The sequence below is a fragment of the Pelmatolapia mariae genome, linkage group LG9 (assembly GCF_036321145.2).
Source record: "Pelmatolapia mariae isolate MD_Pm_ZW linkage group LG9, Pm_UMD_F_2, whole genome shotgun sequence".
Taxonomy (NCBI): domain Eukaryota; kingdom Metazoa; phylum Chordata; class Actinopteri; order Cichliformes; family Cichlidae; genus Pelmatolapia; species Pelmatolapia mariae.
This window is the reverse complement of record NC_086235.1, coordinates 13,198,413-13,223,250: the sequence shown is the minus strand read 5'-3', so window position 1 is coordinate 13,223,250 and position 24,838 is coordinate 13,198,413. Positions and strand designations below refer to the sequence as shown.

Below are 24,838 nucleotides of genomic sequence, written 5' to 3'. Positions count from 1 at the left end.
AACTGGGTTTTGTTGGATAGACTCACAGAGAGCAGAATAGAACAGGTCTAAGAAAAGCAGGGACCTGTGTAGCTGCAAAGAGCCTGTGATGTCAGCTGAATACATGGATGCTGTTTGTGTAAATACTCTGCATTAAAAGAATGCTTTGATCCAGTATTTGTGTGATGGTCCTTCTTTGAATGAAACGAGACAGCCTTTAGACTCGAGCGGATGCAAGATGTTGGTCAATAATTCAAATGCGCTTGTTAAAACCCAGACGGACATCAAACAGCATCAGTCAGGGAACTGTTCTGCTCCAGGTGACGTCAGCGCTTAGCTGAAAGACAACATTCTTGTCTCCACAGCTAATACAGGACATTACTGTTCGGCCACACCTGCCCCGCCCCGTACAAATCCAATGTCTGTCTCTCTTTCTGCAGCAGGTCACACGAACCCTCATGAACTCCACCCTGAGCGGCAGTGCTGGCTGACGTTACAACAGCTATGCACGGTCCAGACCATTTTTCAGTTGAGTCCATCATCTCTTGGGGCTCTTAGTTTATCTGCAATCCCTTATTTCACCCTGAATTCATGGCCTTATCTCACTGATGTCTCCTGGCCCTCCTTTTTCTTCCGAAGACACTAACTTGGAACATCCAGTTTCTGAACTGTTCCCTCTGTTTTTCACTGCTGCTTCCGCCACATCCTCATTCCGATCTTTTCTGGAACGACATAGCGAGAAGTAAGTCCTGACTTCCACCTGTGATTAAAGTCATGGCAAAATCAGACAAAAATCACATTTGATCATTCAAAACACTGGCAAAAATCCCTAGTAGATACAAAACTACTACATCCATTCATCCATCCGCCCACTTCCTTCCACTTATCTGACAGACTGGCCTAAAAGAGTGCAGTAAAAAACAAAAGAACCAGACAGATGTTATGACTTAATGCTGCTCATTCACTTCCAGTTGTTCAGCTCATATCACTCCATTTATATTTCCAAATTACACTAGGTTAATTCAATCTGTTCTCTCCTGCTTTCTCCCTCCTAGCAGGAGGCAGTTTATCCAGCCTGTCAAATTCATAGACTTCACAACTGCTGGCATGCAATGCTCTTTGGGTTCACACAACCTGTGACCAACACATCAAACATAAACCATTGCCATGTGGCTGTTCCTAACTTGCAACAACATATGTGGTAATGCAAATACAAAGTGATCAATTAACCCCAGCAGCGCTTTGTCTAACAATGTTTCTGGTGCTGATGCAGCTTTACGTCTTGTGCCATTAAGGAGACAAAAAGCTGCTGGTGCTGCTGCTTTTTTCCACAGTCGATTATTCATTTTCACCGTCAAATATTGAATTTGTTTTAATATTTGATTATATAATTGAATCTGGAATATTTGTTGCTTTAATATTGATCCGTCATAAATCAGACTCGCATCATATGCCACCCAGCGAGCTGAGAAGCAGTACTTTTCCCCAGCACCCGAACCCAATCAGCTATTAATACAGATATATGTTTTCTCATAAAGCTGAAATTAGACAGTGTAATTCTATCCCAGAGATCCTGTTTGTTTGTTTGTTTTTTTGTTTTATTTTTACATATTACATCACATCTTCATAATGGCACAGGCTCTTGTGCTGTGTCGGACTGTTACTATGCAACAACTGTGGTTTTGCAGAGCGGTCATTTTGATTGAATGCAACATGATGTCACTGAGTGACTTGCTGGGCGTGCATGTCAACGTTTAAACTGATGAAGCTTCTGCGGCTAAACTCGGCGGTCTGATGAAGTGCAGCAAAGGGCGTCTGGAGAAGAGGGGGAGTTTAGAGGACACGCCCATTGGCAGAAAAATGAGGGATGAAAGGAAGTGGATGAAGGAGGAGGGGAGATCTGCAGTACTGTATGTTCTCCAAGTCAGGCCATGTGTATTCAGGGAAAGCACCATGGTGTTTTCCAAGGACCATCATTCCTTTCTCACACACTCTGGGCTTCCACACTCAGAGTGCTCATTTTCTGTAACTCTTCCTCTCTGTTTCTCTCATATTCTGTCTCACCATTCTCCATCACACAGTCCCTCGCTTCCTGGGTCTTAATAGTGGTGTAATTTACAGCTCTTGGTCAGACCAGCACTGTGTGTGTGTGTTTTAAAGGGCGTGTCCCACAGCCCTCATCAGTGTTGGCTCGAGTGCAGAGTGCCTCTTGTCATAACCAGTACCAGATCTGTCACATACCAGATCTGTTACAGTCCACTAAATGCAGAAATGCATTACAGATTAAATTGTCTTTTATATGTTGGCGTTAGCATTAGCCAAATACCCATAAATGTTTGGTTACCCGGACTCATCTATTAGTGAAAAGAAGGCCTCAGCTGTTATTTTCATTATTAGGTAATGAATTCAATGTTAAATTACTAAAATTACAGGGCATCAGGGCTGGGTATTAATATTATTTAAATCTCAAGTATGATTTTGGTTTCCAGTGATTATGAAAACACGATAATTGAGATAAAATGAACTAATTTCTGTTATAAAGCTCTCATTTTGCCTGGTGTTATAATTCAAGCACACGCCTTTACAGAGGTATGCTTTCACCCCACCCTAACAGCCTGAACTCACCGTCTCAGCTCAAGCCAAAATTATGGAAAAAAAACCTTTAGTCAATGTGGTCTAGCGCCATGTAGGTGAACCTATGGAAAGCTGTCTTAGTCTCCAATCACCAATGGTTTCTGCTGTCAGTTGGCTGACAGTTTTGGCTTTTCATTGCTCTACTGGTTGCTGCTGCCTGAGTCTTTTTGCACCCGTCTGAACCTGCAGACTTCCTGCAATGGAGCCTCGGGCTATACAGTCCTCGCAGCAGGAACAGTGAGGCATTTTACTCGATAAAATTGGAATTAATGACTAATTTTCATATTTTACAAACCCATCCAGTGGGCTGGATCAAACCCTGTAGCAGGCCACTTTGACGATCCTCCTTTAGCAAGTGAATTGAAATTGTATTTGTAACTACATGTTAAATATGTCAGTTGGTTACATTTCAAAGAAAACATGAAAAATTCATATTAGGAAGCCAAAAGCCTGAAAAGTAGTGACACAATCCTGTATGCAGGCTCACTCCTGTTCTGCAGAGCTGTGTGTCTGTCCTCTCTAAAGTAGATGGCTCTCAGCAGTAATAATTGCAATCAAGAGAATATTTACTGCTGCTTTCAGCAATGTGCTGCACGTGACAGAAGTAAACATGAGACATTGCCAGACAAGCTGAAAGTGTTCATATCAAGATGAATATTTCATATTCTGTTATGTAGTAAAGGTTATTTTTAGAGCTTGGTAGCATCTCTCCAGTTGCTTATGAATTTTGAATGGCAGCTTTGAATATTTCACCAGTCGACTAGAATAGCCGGGGCTGGATGCAAGATATGACAGGCTGGGTATTTACTGAGTGGTGCAGTGACAGGTGATCGCGCGCTTCATTCTGCCTTGTCTTTCTATTAATGGTTGTCTTCTCCAATCATTCACTAATCGTCTTCCTGTAGCACTTAAGTGTTGTTTTGATGGCATCACATGATATGATTTGCTCTAAATTAAATAACAGATGAGTTGTAGATTAAATGGAAAGCATGTGATTAGAGCTGAAAAGAATATCAAATTTATCAATTAGCCAATCAACAAGAAAAACTATTTGGCAACTTTTCAGTTACCAGTATTTGTTGTAGTGATTTTAACAAATAAAAAAGTAAAATATTCTCTGGCTCTAGTGTCTTTGGATGTGAGGATTTGATGTTACTTGATGTTACTCAGTAAGGATGGTCTGAATTAGGTATGCACCAATCAGGTCCAATCAGTTCTGGGCTTATATGAATAGTGATTAAAATGGTAATTTGGATGGTTAGTGCTGCACATTATTTTTTTTACATTGCTTAATCTCTCAAATTGTGCCAGGATAACAAAAAAAATCTTCAATGTGCATCCATTCTGAAGTATTTCAGCTCTTCATTGTGCCATAAAATTGATAACATTAGCTAAATACGCTCACACTTTGTTAGGCATACCTTTCTAATTTCAGCTTGGATCCTCGTTTGCCTCTTGAATTGCCTCAGTTCTTCTTTGTATAAGTTCAACATGGTGCTGGAAGGATTCCTGAGAGATTTTGGTTCGTACATATGATAGCTTCAAACAGTTGCTGAAGATTTGTCAGCTCCACATTCATGATGCCAATCTCCTGGTCCACCATATCCCAAAGGTGCTCTTTTTTCACACCATTGTCTGTAAACCCCAGAGATGATTATGTGGGAAAATCCAGGTAGATCAGCAGTTTCTGAAATACTCAGACCAGCCTGTCTGACACCAACAAACCAATGCCATTTGACAGTTAACATTTGAATTGGTATACCTAATAAAGTAGCCAGTGACTATAGGTTGATAGTCATTATTTCATTTCCTATAGTAATGACAAACACACATGTGAAACAGGGTTTTGAAATCCCGATAATCCCTCATTTAATTATTAAAGTAGTTTTAAAAAGGTGCTAAGTCGCGGATTCTGCTCCCATTCTCACAGGCCGTCATCAGCCCCTTGTTAATCCAACATGGTTTATGTGTCATTATACACCGCTTGAACTCCTGCTGCACCAGTTAAACCACAGTGACAGCCTGCACTACATTATCTTTGCTTTAATGAATCAACATTTCATTAAATGAAGTTTCTTTATGCTGAGCCAAGTGTGTCTGCCTGGCTGGGCGCTGTTCTCCCTCCATGTGTTGTCACCCATTACACCGTCATTATGCATCAGTCAGGCATGCGTCTGGAATGAGTGGACCCTCCACTCCTATCCTCCCTCCAGCAGTATAGCCTCAAACCTCAGCTATGGGAATTCCAAGATCAGCTTACACCGTTGCTATATGCTCTCTTTATGAAGCGCACGGTGGCAAATAGGAGTGATACAACTTCTCAAAGGAGCCTTTCAGACAGCTCCAAAGCCAGAGTTTACATTCAGGGTGGACAGTTTAGCCTATGTACTATATTCCCACATTTCTGACTCAGGTGTTTGTCCGCACGTGCCAGTGACTGATTGATGATGTCTGTGCTCAGTTTCCACATGCGGGTGGTTTATGGCATTCTGGATGAATAGTGGTATCTTAAGTACGATGATTCCTGTTTCATTTTCATAGGTTTTTTTTTTTTGTGGTTTCTGAAGCTTAAACAGACCCTATAGAACTGCATTTAATCACAAATCCTGTGTATGATATGTTAAATCTGACCCAGTCACATCAAACTGCTCCCACAGTTAATCCCTGGCAGCATCTGCTACTGCTGTAGAGTCATTCACACCATTGCCATACTACATGGTAGGGCTGTGCGATATGACAAAAATCTCATATCCCGATATTAAGAAATCTATCGTCGATATAACGATATAAATTGCAAAAATGTAACATTTCCTGTAAATTCTGTGAATCTCGGGCATCTCGACTTGCGTGAAGTGTTTCCAGCTGGGCGTCGTGTACCTGGAGTCGAGTGTTTTAGCTGATGCATGGAACTATACATTTTTAGACATAAGTTGTAACGGCCACTGTTTTCTTTGTAAGTATTTATTACACAGCATGCTGCGGAGAAAAGTCTGTTCTAACGTTTGAGTCTAAGGTTTATTTTTTAGCACCTGGCGGCTCTTTTTTGCTTCTCATCCGTAAATACTCTGCATCTTTCACGTGACTCGTTTTATTTTGAAAAGCCTCAACAGGATCTTGAGCTTTATTGTGAAAGGTTTATGTGGAAAATAAACAAACGGACACGCCGTGGTTTTACCGTCGTTGTTGCTAACGAAAACGCATAAAAAACAAGCGCTTGTCCGTCCGTAGTGTGGTTATATTAAATATAAGAGAAAGAGAGAACTTTAAGAAATTAATATAGCCACTACAGTGACCATCAAAATGATGAAAAAATATTGCCATAAACAGTTTATTTTGCGACACCACGAAACAAACGATAGCGTAAAATGAAACGATAGACGTTTTTCTATCGTCATCCGATATATATCGTTATATCGAACAGCCCTACTACATGGTTAAAAATATATTGCTTAAATGAGAGTTCTTCATGTCAGGTTCATCAGTACTGGTTGTAGTTGTACTGGAAATGGAATAAAACAGATATGTGTGAAGTGGTGCATTAATCTATATTCTCTTTGCCCTCCAGTGGGTCACAGGGGTTTGGTAGAAATCCCAGGTGACATTGGAAGACAGGCAGTTTAAAGTCACCAATAATTATATGTATGTATTTATTTATTTATTTTTTAGGAATTTTGAGAATCACATGGTTTGAGGACCATCTGTCACAAAATCAGTGACAGAATGGTCGTTGTTAAGGATAACAGGACAAACTGGGTTGACTGTAAATGAACATCCAGTCTTCTCACAATTCACTTTTTAGTTCAAATGTCAGCTGCATGTTATGGATTTTTTGCAAGCAATTTGAACAGCTGCAACTTGCGACTGTTTAGCGGCCCTGCATGATTATTTATCACTGCAAACAAATTCTGCACATTCATCTGCAACTGGAAGCTTTTTGCTTTCTGTCTGAAGTCCTCGAGTAGTATGAGTTCTGTTCAACACTTAGATTTGAGTAGATTTTCTTTGCACAAATGAAAACTTATGATGGCTTAGCTTTTTATTAGCCCATTAATAGTTTTTGGCTATACAGGAAGTCTTGAAAAATTGACCAGTGTCCACAGAGGCAGTCAGCAGGCTAGCCAATGGATCCCACGTTGCTTGAAACATTAGCTGATCTGTCTGATCATTTTAACGCTTTTTTGTTATTATCCCAACTCGTTAAGATCATCATCTTGGTGCTCAACTCTTATTCTGTAAATCTGGATAGTCCTAGACTGAAAAAAGCAATAGTATAGTGTCAAGAGTTAAGAAACCCACTCTTTTATTATTTGCAGATAGTCAGCCTTAAAATCTTTATGATAATGCAACACAAAAACAGGGTTGTCAGAATCTGTAGATTGTTACTTTCTGGGAACTTATTATTGCAGTGTTGTGTATGACTTTCAGCTGGAGCTAAGAGGCTCAGAAGAGAGCTTGACGCACACATTGTCTGCTTTCAGCTGTGTCTAATTGGTAGATATGTGTGTCCTTCTGCATTTTGTGTGAAGCTTGTAGTGATTACTGTGTGCCTGTCTGATAAATATTAAGTTATAACCAGTCAACCTTCTTGACCCAGTCCCTTTAACTGGTGAGCTTCACAAACCCTGTAAAAAACACCTAAAGGTCTACCCATCTGCTTGTCTTTATTGCTTTATAGCTTTTAATGCAACCAAATGACATGACTGAAACACATATCCTCATTGCCCTGATTTTCCTAAAAATAAAAAGTATATAGCTTGATTGTGTCTTACACGCTTGAGGTTACATAATCATTTACACACATAGAATTCAAAAGAGCCAAAAATAGGGACATATCTGAGATATCAGAGATATCTGAGGGTTAAGCAGGGCCATGTCAGACCTGCTTTGTTTGCATAGTAGCGGCGGCGGGTAAGATGATGCATGTTGACCCAGTGAGGCGGACTTCAAACAAAGGTTTATCGCACATCTCTGTCAGTCCGACAGGAGCATTACTGTGTCTTCATTAACGCTCTGAGATGATCTGGGCCTCTTTGTCATCTCACCTCTCCTGAACCATATGGTTTCTCCCTGAGGGAAACTGCCTGAGTGAGAAGGAGAGATGCAATAATTAAACATCGGCAGCGATTTTTCTTTTTCATTCGAGAGGTGTGGGTCAGGCTGTCATCAGAAACATATTTGCTGCTTTTCTTGCTGTGTGAGAGCAGCTGCTGAGGAGTGAATGTGCAGACTACTGAATGCTTGATTGGCAGAAGCATTTGTCTGAAGGTGCCTGGGGACAATTGTCCAGATCAAGCAGGGCTCCTTCACAGGGGAGCCTGCTAATACACCAAGCTTATGCAACCCCCCCCCCACCCCACCCGCACCCCTGCCACCCTCCTCCTCCTGGACCCAGGCTTTTGTCTTCAACTGTTAGTTTTTCCGTGAGTGTCCAACACATACTTCTCACTGCAGCCGACCTGAAGGAAATCCCCTCTGTTTTTTCTTTCCTGGAAGTTTGAGGCTGTCATGCAATTTCTTCTCTGCTCCACACAGATGGTCTCCATAGCAAACTGTGGATTTTGATAATTGTTTTTGCCAGTGGAAGAGAAGTGATGCACTGGTTCATAAATATGTCGTGGGCATGACTCACAGGGAGTCGGACTGGTAGATTTTGAGATGTTGCATCATGGCTTATGTTTGAGTTGGATGATTTTTAACTTGAAAAGAAAGAAAGCTTGTGCTAACTTCCTCCTCATGACCAAAGCATGCATGAGAAAAGTCCGCTGTTGTGTTGTTAGAGGATTTTTTAGCTTGGGGCTTTTGACTTTTGAAAATCGATTGCAAATGTATCAGCTTTTTAGCAGTCATGGACATGAATTGCCAGGTATTTATCATGTCAGTAAGCTCAAATTCACACGTAATGTTTTTTGATAGGAAGTAGGTAGAAGTGAGGCGTTACCATGGCAAACAAGGAAACAAAGATTAACAAGATGCATCTATTGATGTATGTGAACACAAACTTAAGCAATAAAAAGACGTTTGTTCTTGATCTCATTATGTTTAGCTTCTCGTATTGTATGTTCTTATTTAACTCACTAAAGTATTTCTGATATTTACTGCTTTAAGAACACTGTTTATACTATTTCTAACTGCAACAGCTTCCCTCACTTTCTTGCCTTGTCCTTATTTACTATCACATCCCTCCAGGAGAAAGAGGCTGATTGTGCATGTACACCCAAACTCTGTCCTCCCTGGCAGATAGAGTGCAGTAAAATTATATTATAACCCCTTATAAACAATCATGGCCTCATACACTCAGATTTGGGTACTTAACTGAGCTTAAAACAAGCTCAGTCTGCTTGGATATCTGCCTGATCAGCTCAGCAGCCTGTTACCTCCCCACAGTAGTAAATTGCAGGGTTCATACCCCTTCTGTACCCCTCTGAGAGCATTATGAAGAAGGGCTTTATGGGTGTGCAACAGTGTGGGTGCAGTCTGTCCCCTGTCCCTCATTAGCCAGTCCTTTGTTACAGTAAGCCATACCGCGCGGATCCCAGATGCAGCATGTCCAGATTAGATCTTACACCCGCCAGGAGTCTTGAAAAGCTACCCCTGAATCGAGCCTAATCCTCCTGCAAGACTTTCTCTTTTTTTCTGGCTCTCTGCACCACACACAGACACAAAAACACACACATTCACAGCCACAGATACATAATGGGTAACACGCACACATACACACACCAATTGGAGACCTCAAAATTACTTATTGTAGTTTTTGGAGCCTGGTCGGTGCCTTGTGTCTTTAATCCCCATCCAGAGATCCTGTCAGCTGCGCACAGACCACAGGCCTTTTCTCCTTTGTTATACAAATAAGAGCTGCAGATAATCATCTAATAAATCCGAGACTCCAAGATTTGAGTGGATTAAAATGAAGCAGCAATTCGTTTCCATTGTGTTGTGTCCCTTAGAAATATAAACATCTGATATGAGTTTAACAACTGACGAAACACAACTTAGTTTTGTTAGATTTTGAGGATATTTCTGTTGTAAGAGTTAGCGTACTCAATTACAAGTAAAAGAACAGGACTAGCTCCAGCTTGTTTTAGGCTATCCAAATCCAAAAAGCCAAACTGGACTCGATCTGGTCTGGTCTGGTGTATAAGCATGCCACTAATGTGATTTCATCTTAAAGACTCATAAGTGGTCTTTAAAAATCCCACACTAGTCCCTAAAACGCTTGGTTATTTCTTAATCTATGCCTTTATTTCACCACAGCTGCAGTCTTTAAGTTGTCTTTGGCCTTACAAGTGATGTTGTGTGACACCACAAGGCCATTTGTAGAATTATCAGCAGGGGAGACTCCAGTACCTAATTTTCACCAGTATGGTGCCACTGCCAATGGTGAGCCAGTTTTTGTCCTTTTAGAACACCGCAGCATTTCAGGAATGTGTAGAACTGAGCATTATGTAGCAGAGACTGGGCTTAACGCCGCTCACAGTTGTCAGAATAACAGCAAAGCTCTTGCTTTAGTCGTAACATCTTGTGCCAGTCTTCTCAGCAACACAACACCAGCACTAGATCCAGTTTTGGTGCTTTTTGAGAACCAGCCCAAGATGGCATTAGATGATTAGATTAGATGGTACTCTGCAAACATGCAAAGCTATAGACGACTACAGCTGTCAAAATCTGTCAAAATACAATCCAGAGTGAACTCTGCCGTGTAACGCTAACATGTCACAAGTGTGCCACAACAATGCAGAGTTACTATTTATTTATTTATTTATTTATTTTTAGAGGATATGACTGTGGAACGATCCTTGAACCAAACATTTCAAACTATAGAAGTCATAGCAGTTTTCATGGGTGGATAACCAAAATGGACAAAATCTACTTACTCCTTAGTTTCATGGTACCAATTTTTAGCCTTTTGTTTTGTTTCAGAACGGGTTTTAGATTAAGCAACAACACCAGACTGGTTAAAAATAGGACCAGAACTAGTCTTTTTTTTCTGTCTAATGGATGGATGCATGGAGTTCATGAATGGGCAGCAACTCTGCAAGTCCAAACTGCAGTGTGTTGGGTTTAGGCAACAACAAGGGCAGTGACCAGCAACAATCAGTAAACCCTCTGTCTGATGGTCAGTTTTTCACAGTGCCACCCTCCACACCCACTGATAGAATTTCACAACCATCCGTGACTGGCCTCAGGTTGTTTCTGTCAGCTGGTCCAGGCTCGGGTTGTTGTTACTGCTTTTCTTGGGTTGACAGCATTGGACAATTTACACATTTGTGTTGTCTCATAAATTTCTTCAAAGTATTTTCGTGGCTGGTGTTAAAGAGCTGTTTTATTATGTGTTTGAACATGGGCAGCGCCCCATTAACCTGTTGCAGCTCTTCTCTGTTTAATAAACTGAATACTCTTGGTTTTTGCACTGTCTGAAAGACACTATAAGGTTGACAGTTTTTCAGATTTCATGACATTTTATGAAGTTTATTTAGTGTTTTTTTTATTTAAAGTTAATGACATTTATTATATTTCACTGTCTTTGTAAACTAAAAAAAACATAGGCTGTGAGCTACAGAAAAGCCTGAGAAAGACTTGAGTCTTTGAGGCCTTTGTAGCATTAATGTATTTTTTTTTTGTAGTATTAGACTGCAAAGGTTTGAGCTAAGTGTATTTTATACAGTTAAGTTACAACTACACAAACATGGAAAACGCTGAATTAGGTTTTTTTTCTGAATAGATTTTTCTTTGTTTGGCCGCCCGATGAATGTTGCCATGAAATGTCTCTGTAGACACAATCCTTGCAGCAATTATGATAATTCACTAATATGCCCTGAATTATCCCAGAAGCTGTGAATATTTCAGCCTGCAATCCAATTTCCCCTAATAATGAAAAAAAAAACCCCAAAGCCAAATCCACAACTCAGTACTTTTTAAAGTTTTTACTACTCCTGTGTCAAACTTTTATATCCATATAAAAAGTTATACCTATTATGGTCTTCCTTATTTTCTGTCAAACATTTGATTATAATGCTGCACGCTCATATTGAAGATAACCAAAATTTCAAATGCTGAGTTAAGTGTATCTGCAAATAATCCCTGTGAGACAGTAAACACTCATTTTGAGGCAGCCATTTATTATACTCTTGGCTCTGCATGAAGTCAATAAAGGCAGATATTCTCTATGTGGTCGAGTCAGTCACACAGCTCTGGGCGTGACCTTAGAAACCCCACCCTCCTACCGTTATGATGTTTTGTTTGCAAGTGGGAGACAGTCAAACAAAAGTTTGATAAAAGGGAGAGGAACTCAAACAGCTTGCACTGAGGTTCATGGTAAGTATTTATAACTGTAACTATAAATCATGTAAAGTTACTCGAACTGAGTTCAATAAAAACATTTAGCTAGAAATCAGCATATCAGATCCTTTTTAAGTCCAATGTGAAGCAAATGACGATTTTTAACATCAAAGAAAGTCAAAGGAAATGATAAGCAAACAGTTTTCATAGCTCAAGACGCAAAAAAGAAAAAGTGCTAGAAAGATGTAGTTAATTTTATTTCAACTTTATTTGATAGACACAGTTTAGAAAGGATAGAAAAGTGAGGGCAGAGATGCGGCAAAGGGCCGCAGGTTGGATTGGAATCTGGGCTGGCCACTCTCAGTCGTATGGCATGTGGTTGCCTGCGCTCCATACAATGAGCTAAACCAGCACCAAGATGTAGTTAATTTTTTGACCATCCATGTAGAAATTATTTGCAAAAAACAAACTAGCAAAAAACCCCAAACAAAACAAAAAGAAAACAAAAAAAAGCAAAGCAAGTGCTGATCAAAATGAACAGGATGGGAAAGAAAGCACAATAAAGGACACTGTTGTAATTATTAGGATGTATGAAAGTTGCCATGTATACTTCATAATATCCTTAAACATGACATCCTATTTTTACACTCACATTCACCGATTTTAACTCAACTGCTAAACTCTGCAAAAGTTGAACAAATAAAGTCACTTCCTGAGGCTGGAAAAGAGAATCTGTTACCATAACTGCACAAAAACACACAAAGAGAACAATTATGTAGTTATTTAAACAGCTAAAATGGATTATTTCAGTGGATGAATGCGGGGGCTGCACCAAAGCCCAGTAAAGGAGAGATAAGAATTATTGTTCTTATTCTCATGCACAGCTGTAACACATGACCCCTTTAGGTCCAGTTTGTGGCAAATCATCACCTTCTGTGTGTGTTAACATTAAAAGACGTCAGGAGAAATGAGACGGACAGCCAGCATCAAGCCTCAAATCAGCACTAGTTGCTGTTCCTCTTGATCACGGACACACACAAACCATGAAATCACACTGAGAACACCCGTTTCCAGTGGATGGCATTGTTGTGGTCAGGTATATTGCCGGGGTAACGGCATAATATTTCTGTGTGGCGTGTCTGGTTCTTTCTGTTTGCTTGGCACCAAGTGTAATTCCCAGCCAACACGAATTCATTTTTCTTATCATGTGTTTTAGATTTACAGGAATTCAGATACATATGATGTGGTTTGAAACCCTATAACGTCCTGAAATGCATTAACAGAGGTAAGAAGTCATGACTTTCCCCCCATGTGTGTAACACACTGTATGCATCTTGTACATAACCATTCTTGTGAGACTTAATCCTTGTTTTGGCTTCCTCAAGTCAAGTGTCTCAGCTGCCTGTGTTTGGCGACTTCTATTTCTGCCGTCTTTTCCATACAGCATACCGCATGCTATATCGAGCCGAGTGAATGTGGTAACAAGATGCTAATAACCAAACGCGGAGAAGGAACATTCCACGCCTGGGTTCCTGATGTTGTTTTCATGGTCGCTGCTGTCTCGGATGGCAAATATTCTTCAGAATCAAAATAGGCCTGTATTTACATTTTCTCTCTCATTCGAAACGACTTCACAAACCACGCTGGCTGTTCACTGATATGCATTAGCTGTTGCTAGAAGTGAACTGCTAATTTGTCCAGTCATAATGCCTCACTCTGGAGACACGCCGGGCTATTAAAGATGGCACCACTTTGTGTAAAGCGCACTCATTGAACATCGGAATCCTGAAGTTGCTGTTGGAGCGGCACAAATGCTCCAGAGAGCGCTTGGATGAAAAATGTGATTAAATATTAAATTGATGTTTGGGCCGTGCTCTCTTCCGGAGAGATTTACTAAAAGGTATGAGAGCTGAGGTCATCCCAGAGATCTCACTGCTCCTAAAATAAAAGGCAGTTGCTGAGCCTCTGTGGAGCTTGAGAGGTGGAAGGATTTGAGAGGTGTTCCCTTGGGGACATATGAAGGCGTTGGCTGTAGGGTTGCAGAGTTTGGAGTTGAGGGTCTAATTGAGAACAAATTGTTCTGGGCAAAGAGGCGGGGTATCGCTGTCATGCTCAAGGTTATTTGGGGGGTTTATGGAACGCAGCTAATGTTGAAAAGCTCAAATGCAGTTAGTGGTTCTTGTAACAGTTGTGTCCCCTCGTGTCTGCAGACAGAGTTTAAAATACCAGAGTGTGCATGCAAAAAGACGTCACAGGTGAAGGTAGATAACCTTCTGTGACATGTAAGACCTCAAATTGTGTTTTTGTGGGATTTGTTTTGTCTGCACGCCTTTATTTATTGTGCTAAAGGTGCCTCACAGATGTTCTCAATGACTTGCTACTTCCAAGACATCACGTGAAGTAATAATGGATTACGAGACTACCCGACAGTCCCTGGTTGAATTCCAGTCTAATCTGAGTGCATCTAATTCCCCTGCTGTCTTTCCCCACACTTTTCAGGAGGAAGCAGCTACAATGCTAACACTGTAACGTGATCTAAGAATCCCACAAACCTCTTGCTGCCCATTTTCTGGAATGAGTTGAAAGCTATATAATAACAGATGGGAAAGAGATCCATGCTTTTTGTTCAGTATATAAATTAATTCTAAAGTTCATCTGATTATTTCAGCAGTCGGAGAAGTCAGATAAAAGGGAATTTTAGAAATGACACTTGCTCGCTCTGTTTCCTCAGGTTCTGTTTCTTTATTCACGGAATAGTAGCAACAGAAATACCACATTAAAAAGGTTTTCTAAAGACATCTTTTTAATGTGGTGTCAGCTGCGCACAGATACTTTCACACATCACCTTTTATTATTTCCTGTTGTAACAGTGGATGCTCTTATTAAAGATGGTCAGCATTTGTACTAGTAAACACTGAGCCTAAGGCTTAGGCTTAAGACTGCAGTAAACACTGTGGTTCAGACAGGTTCTTAGTCTTGGCTGTGTATGAACAATCCCTGAAAATCTTAAACTCTATTAACTTTATTCCGGCATCTGTCTTTTGGCTTTGGACAACAGCTGCTAACTCAGCCAGATTGTAGGCAAAATGTGGCCAGAAGCCTAACAGGGACATGCTGCAGATTAACGTTCGCTTTGTAGCTCTGCTTAACTGTATGGTTTCTGTTAAATAAGCAAATAAATAAAGGGGAAATATGCAGCAGTCACCGTGTGTTTGTGCAACTTCTGGTATTCTCTCCGACCACCGTGTGTGCCACCCAGGCATCAGCTCTTTGTAGTTCCCAGATGAGCTGCAGGCATGTAAAGGTGGGTGGATTATTATTAGTACATTTTTGTGGGTTATAGATTTCTCTGGACTATATATATTTCCTTATCTGCCTTAGGCCCACTTGCCTCCTTCCAAAGATGAAGTTGTTCATTTTTCCTGTCAGATAACTTGAAAAACTTTCGGAAACTTTAAATTTGAGAACATTTTTTCTTACCTTTGACTTGTGTGCGCCTTTTGTTTTCTCCTTTTATTTGTTCTTATGATTTATTGATTACCCTCGGCACGTGTTGGTGCATGCGCAAGTTGGCAAGCGCACAACTAAAAGTTTTAAGGGGGTTGGCTGTGGGAGAGAAGAGTGAGAGAGAGAGATGAAGGAGACTGGAAAGGAGGAGAATTCACTTCAGGCTGCCTGAAAGTGTGTGTGTGTCTGTGTGTGTGTGCATACTTCAAGGAGAGTTTTGTGTGGTAAGTGGGTGGGTGCGTCAGTTAGTCGGCCTGGGCTCTCTGCAGTGCGCTCAGCCGCTGTGCTCTCCTCTCGGCTGACTGGAAACATCATGTATCTCTTGGACGCTTATAGGAACAGCCTTGTTTCTCCAGACTGAGACCAGAACAGACCGAGGAAGAGAGACGCAGCAAAATGAGCTTTGCCAGAAACTTAAGGTAGAATATCCAGAAGAAAAGAAGAGGTAACAGACACACAAACAGGGGCATTTTTTGAAGGCAGTTTTTATCTATTCGGTCTTGGCTATGCCATGCTGGCCCAGAGGAACGGGCTCCCTCCAGGCTGTAAGCCAGCTCACCTGAAGGATCACCCTGATCTACGGGATGTGGATGTGAAATCCCAGGGTTGTTGTTCTCTCTCTCCTTCCCCATCTTCCGGAGGATGCCCTTGGGCTCGACTAGCGGGTGTGGATGGCTGCTTGTCAGAGCCATACTGTCTTTGGTTCCAGCTTTTGGCCAGAGCCTACTGGGGCGAAGTGGAACTGGGGCTCACCAGTCCCAACCGCAACGTGTCCTGGGCTCGGCTTCGAGAAGCCTCCAGGAAGAACTGCGTCCGATCTCGGGTAAGGAGTGGGTGTGCATGTGCATGAGAGCATCCTGGAGAGCATCTTGGCAATTTGAGATTGTGAAGAGTGGAGCTGTGCTTGAGTTTTGAGGCGCTGGGGGATAACCAAACTCCTTAAAAAATGTGTTTAAGGCATATCTGGCAGAGGCATATAGGTTTACATAGGAAGCATCTGAGCGGGGAGGAGAGGTTAGGGGCAGCTACACTTTGTTGTGCTGTCTGAGGAATTTTGTGTGCGTCATCCTGCTCCCCAACAGCAGGGTAGTCCTGTTTCACTGACCGATATCTCTGGTAATGTGAGTGTGTGTTTGGGTTAGGTTTCGTTTATTGTTATTGGTCCCTAGGGTAGATTCAGAATGACATTGTCAGGGGACAATATTGTTTTTGGTTCCATCTGCAGCTCATATTTTCACGATTTTTTTCTTAAATACAACCATGACAGCAGCCATTCTTTATTTTCTGTGGAGTGGGCTAAACCTTAGTGGAATGAAGTCAGCCGTTGCGCTGCCAAATTAGGGAATTAAAGGCATATTTTCCTATGATAGAGTGAATAAGGATGACTAATGTTAGAGCCTGTGGGGAGAGAAGTTTGGAAAAAAACGAAGACAGTATGAAAGCTGCAGAGGACTAACCTAGAGGTGACTCACACTTTTTTTAAGAAAAGGAAAGAAAGCTGAGTCCACAAGTAATGCCATTTAGATTCGGTCAAACTGCATATACATAAAGAAGCGGGAACAGGTTTGGAAATGTACTTTGATGTCTGTGTTGCCATATGGTACCAGAGCCTGCAGCAAACCCTCAGTGTGCACATAATGGTGACTGTTTTGATGAACAGATTGCATGCATAATTGATTAGTATTTATCAGGTAATTGTGACTGTGAGCTTGTTTAGAACAGATTTATAGCATTATACATTTCAAATATCTAGACAGTAATAGTTTCCCTTCTATCCTGCTTCTCTTTTTTCTATAATTCAGTAGTAAGAAAGATAAAGCTTTGCCATAGGCATTTAAGCCTAATAGCTCAACTATTGCATAATGCGTCTTTAAATTTTAAACACGAAATCAAAACAAACAGCTGAGTTGCACTGCGTCAGCTCTTTTCCCTCTTCTCCTCTGGTTACATTATGGACTGTGGCTTACATCCAGCTCCACACCACTGGATATTGGTGGTGATTTCACCAGTCATACCATTAGGCCCACACCCATCCCACTCTCTGGAGGTTTCTACATCTGCTGCTCCCAGGCAGACAGGCAGGAGAGAGGAAAGAGGAACCAGAGAAACAATGTCTTTGTTTTGGATCCATATCTAAGCCGTATTTTGGTAGGAGAAGAGCCTGTGGAGAGATCTGGGTTGAGGCTGAAACTCTTGGCAGGCTCCCGCATCCTGGAACGACTATGGTAGTGTTAGCAGTAACCGCTAACGCACGCCCTGTGGTGCAGTGGTTCAGCTCCATCGTTACTTTGGTGATGGATGTGACAGGAGTCTCGCTGCTCAGACGGCACCAGGAAAGATCGCTTATGCCGTCATACTGAGTCGCTGTGATTGAGACGATAAAATATTTCCTATTGCTTGAACAAGGTGCAATGTTAGTACTGTTGTAAAGGTTACAAAAATAGTTTGAAAATTTAGTTTGGACTAAGCAAAAGATCATTACTGGTGATTTAATGCTTCGTAGTTGGTTTTAACACACCGAGCATTGTAAGAGAAGCTCATTTGTACTCTTTTACTCAAAAGTGCGACTATTTCCTCCTCCATCAGTACTTTATTAATGATATTGTGGGAAAATTTGAAAGGCGAAAGGCTGACGGCTCATGGTTTTCAGCTCTTTCACTGTGTCCTGCCTCATCATGAGGAGAGAGAGCAACAGAGATGCACCCAGCTCCAGTTGTCTGCATCTCTTTCAGTGGAAGGATGAGGAGAATGATGGACCTCCATCTCCTTTGTTTTATTGATGGAGGCAGTCTTCAATCAGTCTAACACCTAAATCCAGTCCGCTGCTCGTATTAGATGAGAAATAAATTACTTCACCCCTCCAGTATGTTGTGGTACTTTGTGCCACCAAATCTTCTTCAGTCCTTAATGGTTATTTTGCTATGTGGGCATGTAAATAAAGTTTTTCTAAAACTGTGCATCCAAGAATTCTTACAAAAACTCTTGCATCAGACGAAATGATGTTATATCAGATAGACTTCTCTTGTAGATTAGAAATAACATTAGAAGTTCCAGCAATGTTGCAGCATGAACAGATGGCAGTAAGATAATTAAGCCTTATTTCCTTCCTGCAATGTGGCTATTCATTATGAACACAGTATCGATTCAGCCCAACACCGTGTGATATACTTAGTCGCTACTTTGCTTTCAATTGAGTCGAAATTGGAAAACAAGTAAATACTACTCAAATTTTCCCAGTAATATTCTCAGTGCTCCAAAAACTTAGTTTCACTTAATAGTCCAAAAGTTTAGGAATGGTTAAGGAATTGCAATAGATTACTAATTATTGGGTAATTAACTAATAATAACAATGATACTAACTAATAATGCACTATTAAAGCTAATAATGTTTAATAGCTTTTTTAGGACTTTGCTGTATGTTATGTTGATCTATATACATGCATATCTCCTTTTTTTCCACATAATGCTCTTGAAAAATTGATTGGCTCACAAACCGATCACATTTCATCAACCTGCAACCCTAGATCTATAAGTACAGATATGGACAACCACACAGCCTTTCTGCACATACACATTTTTAATTTTCATCTTCAGAAAATGAGCATGGTGTGCAGTGACACACTGTGTTGTCATCTCGGCTACATGTTTTTTTTTTCTTTATACAACAATTAAAGTGAGAGTTCTGCAATTCATGTGCCACATGTGTTGTGTTACGTAGGCATAACTGTAATGTTACGCAACATGAGAGCTGCCAGCATTTAAAAAGTTTTTTTTTTTTTTATCTTGTGCTAGTCACAGTTGGTATGTAGAAGATAAGTCTGTCATCACGCAAGTATGCCAAATAGCCCTGCAAAGCCCCAAATGTGCAATAACTGAAGCCATATGTACTGTATGGCTGTGTGGAGGTTGAGGAAGCAGAAAAAGGCTTAAATGACAGTCCTGATTATTTTGACAGATACCGTGATCTCTGACATTAACCACAACTCAAGAACAAAATCTTTTCACTGTTTTTAGTCAGAATTTCAACTGTTTTAAACAAAAACATGTGCCCGAAATGAGGTCTTAATCAACAGCTTTCAGAGAGTTTGATGAATTTCTCACCATTTTGGCAGATCGTATTGATAATTTAATATTTTAGACATTTTGAGCTGGAGTGCAAAATGTCGATGAAGTCAAAGTTCAGAAAAGTCCAGAAAACAAAACCAAAGTAATCCCCTTACGAGCTTCAGGTGCTTTGGTGGAAGTAATCATAAAAATATGTAGCCGTTTGACTTCCCACAGATGTTATATTACAGATTTACTGAATGTTAATCATCCACTGCGATGGTGTTAATCTTCCAAAGTGTTTGTGATGAGAGGAACAAAAAAAGATATTCAACAACTCTTTTTTCAGGTGGCAGTTATTTATGAAGTATTACTTAACATGAAAACACACTGAACTAACAGTGAACCCTCTTGTTGACTCTATCTTCCTGTTTCTGAAACCACAAAATGACCCGGTGTTATTCAGCTGGAACAACCTGCTCCTCTGTGATACCTGTGAAGAATCGCCAACAAGGGATTTTTTCGTGTTTTTACATCAAGTTGATGAATAAGATCTGTGCATAGCCATGGGCAGTTTTTTTTTTTTAAAGTAAAAACACACTTCTCTTTGTTTGACCAAAACCACTTTGCTTTACACAATTATCAGGGGTGTTGTTAGCGGAGTGAGTGCTCTTTTATGTGGCTCTTAGTTTGTTCTGACTCTGAAATAGCAGATTTCATATCTGATAATGCAGAACAACATCTGTTTAGTTTTCATGTTAAAAACAAAATCTCGGTCAAGCTATACTTACAATCTTAGACATTTAAAGGGAACCTATTATCCTAATACGTGCCTGTTTTTATTTTTGCACTCTACTAGTGTAGTTTTCTATTAGTGTAGTTTTGCATGGTCAAAATAATCTTTGACTATTTTATACCAGGCCTTGGTGCATCCCCTCAGCTCATTAACTGTTTGAAATAAGCTGTTTTAGTTCCTCTTCCTTTAAGCCACCTTTGTAGTGATTGGCTGGAATAAGTAAACAGCTCATTAACGACCTCGAAAAAGCGAAACCAGTGGCGCTGACGTCAGCTACTGAGCAAATCCCTATTTTAAGAAGAAAGTGAAACCATATCATTAACCTAACACTAGAAAATTAGTATGTAAAACGTCAAGCTAATGTTTTAAAGACCTCCTTTCTAGTATTTATGTCCGGCTTCCACACGCTCTTTCTGTTCTGAAGATAAACACTCAAGTTCCTGTTTGTTTTTCCTCTTTTCAGGCCAAGCAGAAGGATGGGCGGGATCAGAGCGAGGCGTCAGCCGCCGCTTCTCCCGGAGCGGACGACGAGCCTTTTTCCTGGCCGGGGCCCAAGATGCTTCGCCTGCGCCGGACATCCCAGGGCTTCGGCTTCACACTGCGACACTTTATCGTCTACCCGCCTGAGTCTGCCGTCCACAACTCACTAAAGGTGAATGAATATCTCTGACCTCTCTGGTGACATTAATATATAAAAAAACCTCCCAAAGCAACCAACCGAAGAAGGATCTCACTTAATTTAAAATAAAGATGCCTCCATAAAAAGTTATTGGTTGATGAAACTTGGGGATCTGATATGAGGCCTTTAGCATTTTTGAGGCATGTTAAACTTGGTTTCATGTATAAACATTCAGGAGATCTTTTAGACTATGTTTTAGCCTCTGTTATACTGCATGTATACATTTTATCGGACAATATTGATATTAAAGACATTTTTAAAGCTTTATACTTGGAGGAACTTCAACTTCAGTGTTTTCATCCTTTTATTAGTCAAATTTGTGTGGGACTAGAAAAATACATAATCCCAGTTCTTTTAACTGCCAAGAAAACGCAGCTGGGTTTGTTTTAACACAGTCATATATGCAAATGATAGCACATTCTCTTTAAATTCAAAAGTTTTACATATTAGTAGATAAGAAAAAAATATGTGATTCCTAGCAAATCTTAAATTTATGGTATTACAACATCAGAAGAACAACACTACAGGATGTATCACACCCTGCCAAGCCAAAATGCAGTTTCACGTGGAAGGTGCAATAAGTAGCTGCCAGGTGTATTCAGGTGTGTAAACACAGTGCTGAGAGAGAAAGACATCTTAAAAACTAATTTTAAAGAATTAACCTTTGCTGCTCACCAACCTGGGAAGGCTTATGAGGCCATTTCCAAACAATTTGAAGTCCATCATTCTATAGAGAGAAACTTACAGATGTAGGATAGAAATTCAACATTTAATACAGTTGCAAATTTTCCCAAGATTGGACGTCCCGACATATTCACCCCAGTGCTCAGAGAAACTACAAAAAACCCTAAAACTGCATGTCAGACTCTGTAGGGCTCACTTTGGACAGCACACTGAACAAGTATGGCTTGTTTGGAAGAGGCCAGAAGAAAACCTCTTCTCTCTAAAGAGAACATGGCACAGCTTAGGTTTGCAAATTTGCTTCTGAAGAGACCACAAGACCTCTTGAACAATGTGGAGACAGAGCTCCGCGTTAGGTGAAAACAAAAGGCAACATCTCAACACAAACACCTCATACCAACTGTAAAGCACGGAGGTGGAGCGGTGATGATTTAAGCTTGTTTTGCAGCCACAGGACCTGGATACTATTAAAAACTCCACGAAACCCAACTCAGGCCATATTAAAAGATTCTCCCAAGTCTTTTTTTAACTGGCACAGATGAAAAATGTCATATTTTCCCTCCAAAACGTCTGCTCTGGCCTTCTCCAAAATATAGATTAAGGGTTAAGGTTAGAGGTGCCATGTACGATGACTTAAACCTCAGAGGGCTAATCTTGTTCTTTTTTAAAAATAATCAAATTCATAAAAATGTAACATTTTTGTTATTCTCCTGAAAGTTGTTGATTATTTTCTTTATCCAAGCCATAAAAGTGTTCCAACTGTGTTAAGAGGAAAACATTTATTGGATTTATAAACGTAACGACAGTGTCTAAAATAATAATGTGAAAAACAGTGTCCAGAAATAGCATGCTAAAAATAAAGCACATATCTTTCATACCAACTTTTGCCACTTTTAAAGTGTGTACAAAAGTCAAAGCGCTGCTTGGAATTAGTTTGCAGTTCGGCATCTGCTTTTGTAAGAGCGTTATGGAAAACTGGAAGCTCCGCCATCACAGACACCAACCTCACTGTGTTTTAGTTAAACTCTAATGTTAATATTCCTGTGTAGTGTTAGTTGTGTTCAACAGCAGGGGTTTTAGCCATGCCTCACTTCTTTGATCCCACCTAGGAACTCTGCCAGCCATCCTCTAGATAACATCAGGACCAATCTGCCCTTTGGTATTAATCCAGTCATTGCAGTGCTTCCGGCTCTGAATGGGCACAGACTAACATGGGGTAAAGGGCCCTGGCTGCACACGATAGGTCTCCTTTAATGGGAAAATGCGCCGATGTTTTGAGTCAGTTCACTCAAAGCTTATCATAGCATGCCTCTTATTAGTTTTTGTAAGTGATAATTCTGGATAAGTTGCGTTTACTTTCCTCTGAAGTCTATTTTGACAACCTCTTGTGTTTGCACAGAAGGATTTCCTACAAAGTCAGCATAGCATGTTCTGTTTATAGCTTTTGGCTTCGGTTCTGCATGTTGAAAGAGAAACTGTGGCACGACAGTTAGGATTTTCAGACTTTTGTGAAACCAGAGAGATAGACAGATTCTCCCAGAGGTCTTCTTGGGTATCACAGTGTTGTTTCGGGCACTTTCAAGTCCAGTCTGGGCCTACTTGTTTTTTCTGTGATCTTGCTGTAACATTTTCAATATGGAGCTGGCATTAGAAAGAAAAACTCGAGGCACTAATGTCATCTCCCACACTTGGCAATTAGCACTTTTCTCTCTGTTCTTTTAGTTATGTCGGTGTAAAGAATTACAAGCTGTTTCGCAAGATTTCTCTTCCTTTTAGCTCAGTGAAACAGCATTCAGATTGAAACATTACATTTGACCATAACGAGCTCTTCTATTACATAACCTTAGCCGACAAGAGGACAGTTAAAAAGGAGCTCATCCCTGTACATCCATCACTTCTTCTCATTGTAATTACTTTTAGAGTCTTGGATTCGAGCTCTTGACTAATCGCAATGTGAGGATATTGGAGTTAGTTTGAAGAGGGTCAGGCCGTCTTAAGGAAAGCCTTGGGAGAGCAGGGTGACTTAGAGGGTACATGCAGAACATGTGTGTCACAGAGCGGAGGTGGATTAAAGCAGGAGTGTGTGGGCTCTGAAGGAAATAACAGTTTTATGTGTTAAATAAATGGAAAAACACAAGCATGGCTATGAAATGTCTTTCCTTTAGTCTAAACTGTTTAAGAGATTGTTGTTGTAATCTTCACTTTCATTGGCAATCACTGTAGTCACTCACCTAAAACTTCAGAAAAGGAAATGCTTCGACCGTGCACATAGCGTAAGACGTACCTGCATGCTTACTTTGGTTAATAGTAAGATTTGCCAGCGTTTTAGTGCGTCACAAGTAGTTCATTTTTGTTACTTTCACTTTTGGAAATGTTTGTGCCACAGTTTGATGCTACACTTGCCTTCCCCACAACCCACATGATGTCTGTGTACACATTTCCATTTTAGCGTCACAGAACAAAAACAAAAAAGGCACCATCGTATGGTGGTATTCAGCTCTGTGCTTCATTACACATAACTGTATTTATAAGCTGAATTCTCACGAAAGTATATTAGCATATTAGATATAGGCTAATATTTAGCATAGGATGGGTAATGATGATAGACATGAGAAATGATCTGCATTTGTGTTTACAGAGCCTTTCTTGCAGTGGATATATATGCCAATGTAAAAGAATATTAAGAAATAATCAGCAGAGGAAAATGCTGATGCTTATTTTCTCTTTTTTCTTTCCTCTACCAGGATGAAGAAAATGGCAGCAGAGGTAAGTCAGAGAGTATATTATCAAATTCTGCATGCATTAGATGGGCACTGTGAGCTGGACCCCAGGTGTTGCATGAGGGAGATGCACACAAACCATTTCCTTGCAGCTCTCCATCACAAGCCCCCTTGAATGATTATCTAATTAGGATTGACAGTCCATTACTCTAATGTGTTCTTGCTTTGCGTGGATAGAATTAATGCATTTTCAAGTCTTTGTTAGAGCATCACATTAACACTAGGAGTTGAATCTCATTGAGTGCCTTATAAAAGCACAGTTTTCACCCAGGAGTGGTTGTAAAACATTTAGAAAAACAACACGTTAAAGGCGAAGGTGTCTTTCCTGCACGCTGTGTGGCAGTAGGGTAGCTTTGTGCTGCACTTTTGCATTTCAAGCCCTCACTCTTTAGAGGGGCAGTCAGAGCTGCCTGTGCCGTTGGCTTGGCAAGGCCTCAGCATTCCTTGGAGCATCCGGCT

The 24,838-nt window shown here is 40.5% G+C and overlaps 1 protein-coding gene across 4 annotated transcripts in view; it reads left to right on the top strand.

Annotated features, from left to right (window-relative positions):
* Positions 1-24,838, top strand: part of LOC134634223 (rho GTPase-activating protein 21-like) — a 103,604-nt gene that overhangs the window by 33,288 nt on the left and 45,478 nt on the right. For 3 of the 4 annotated variants that reach the window (XM_063483291.1, XM_063483293.1, XM_063483290.1), the window contains exons 1-3: positions 15,665-16,222; positions 20,703-20,891; positions 24,344-24,365. In XM_063483291.1, the coding sequence (XP_063339361.1) occupies positions 15,911-16,222; positions 20,703-20,891; positions 24,344-24,365 (523 nt within the window). In that variant the 5' untranslated portion in view covers positions 15,665-15,910. Of the gene's footprint in view, positions 1-15,664; positions 16,223-20,702; positions 20,892-24,343; positions 24,366-24,838 lie in introns of those variants that run through there. The other variant, XM_063483294.1, reaches the window with a different exon arrangement.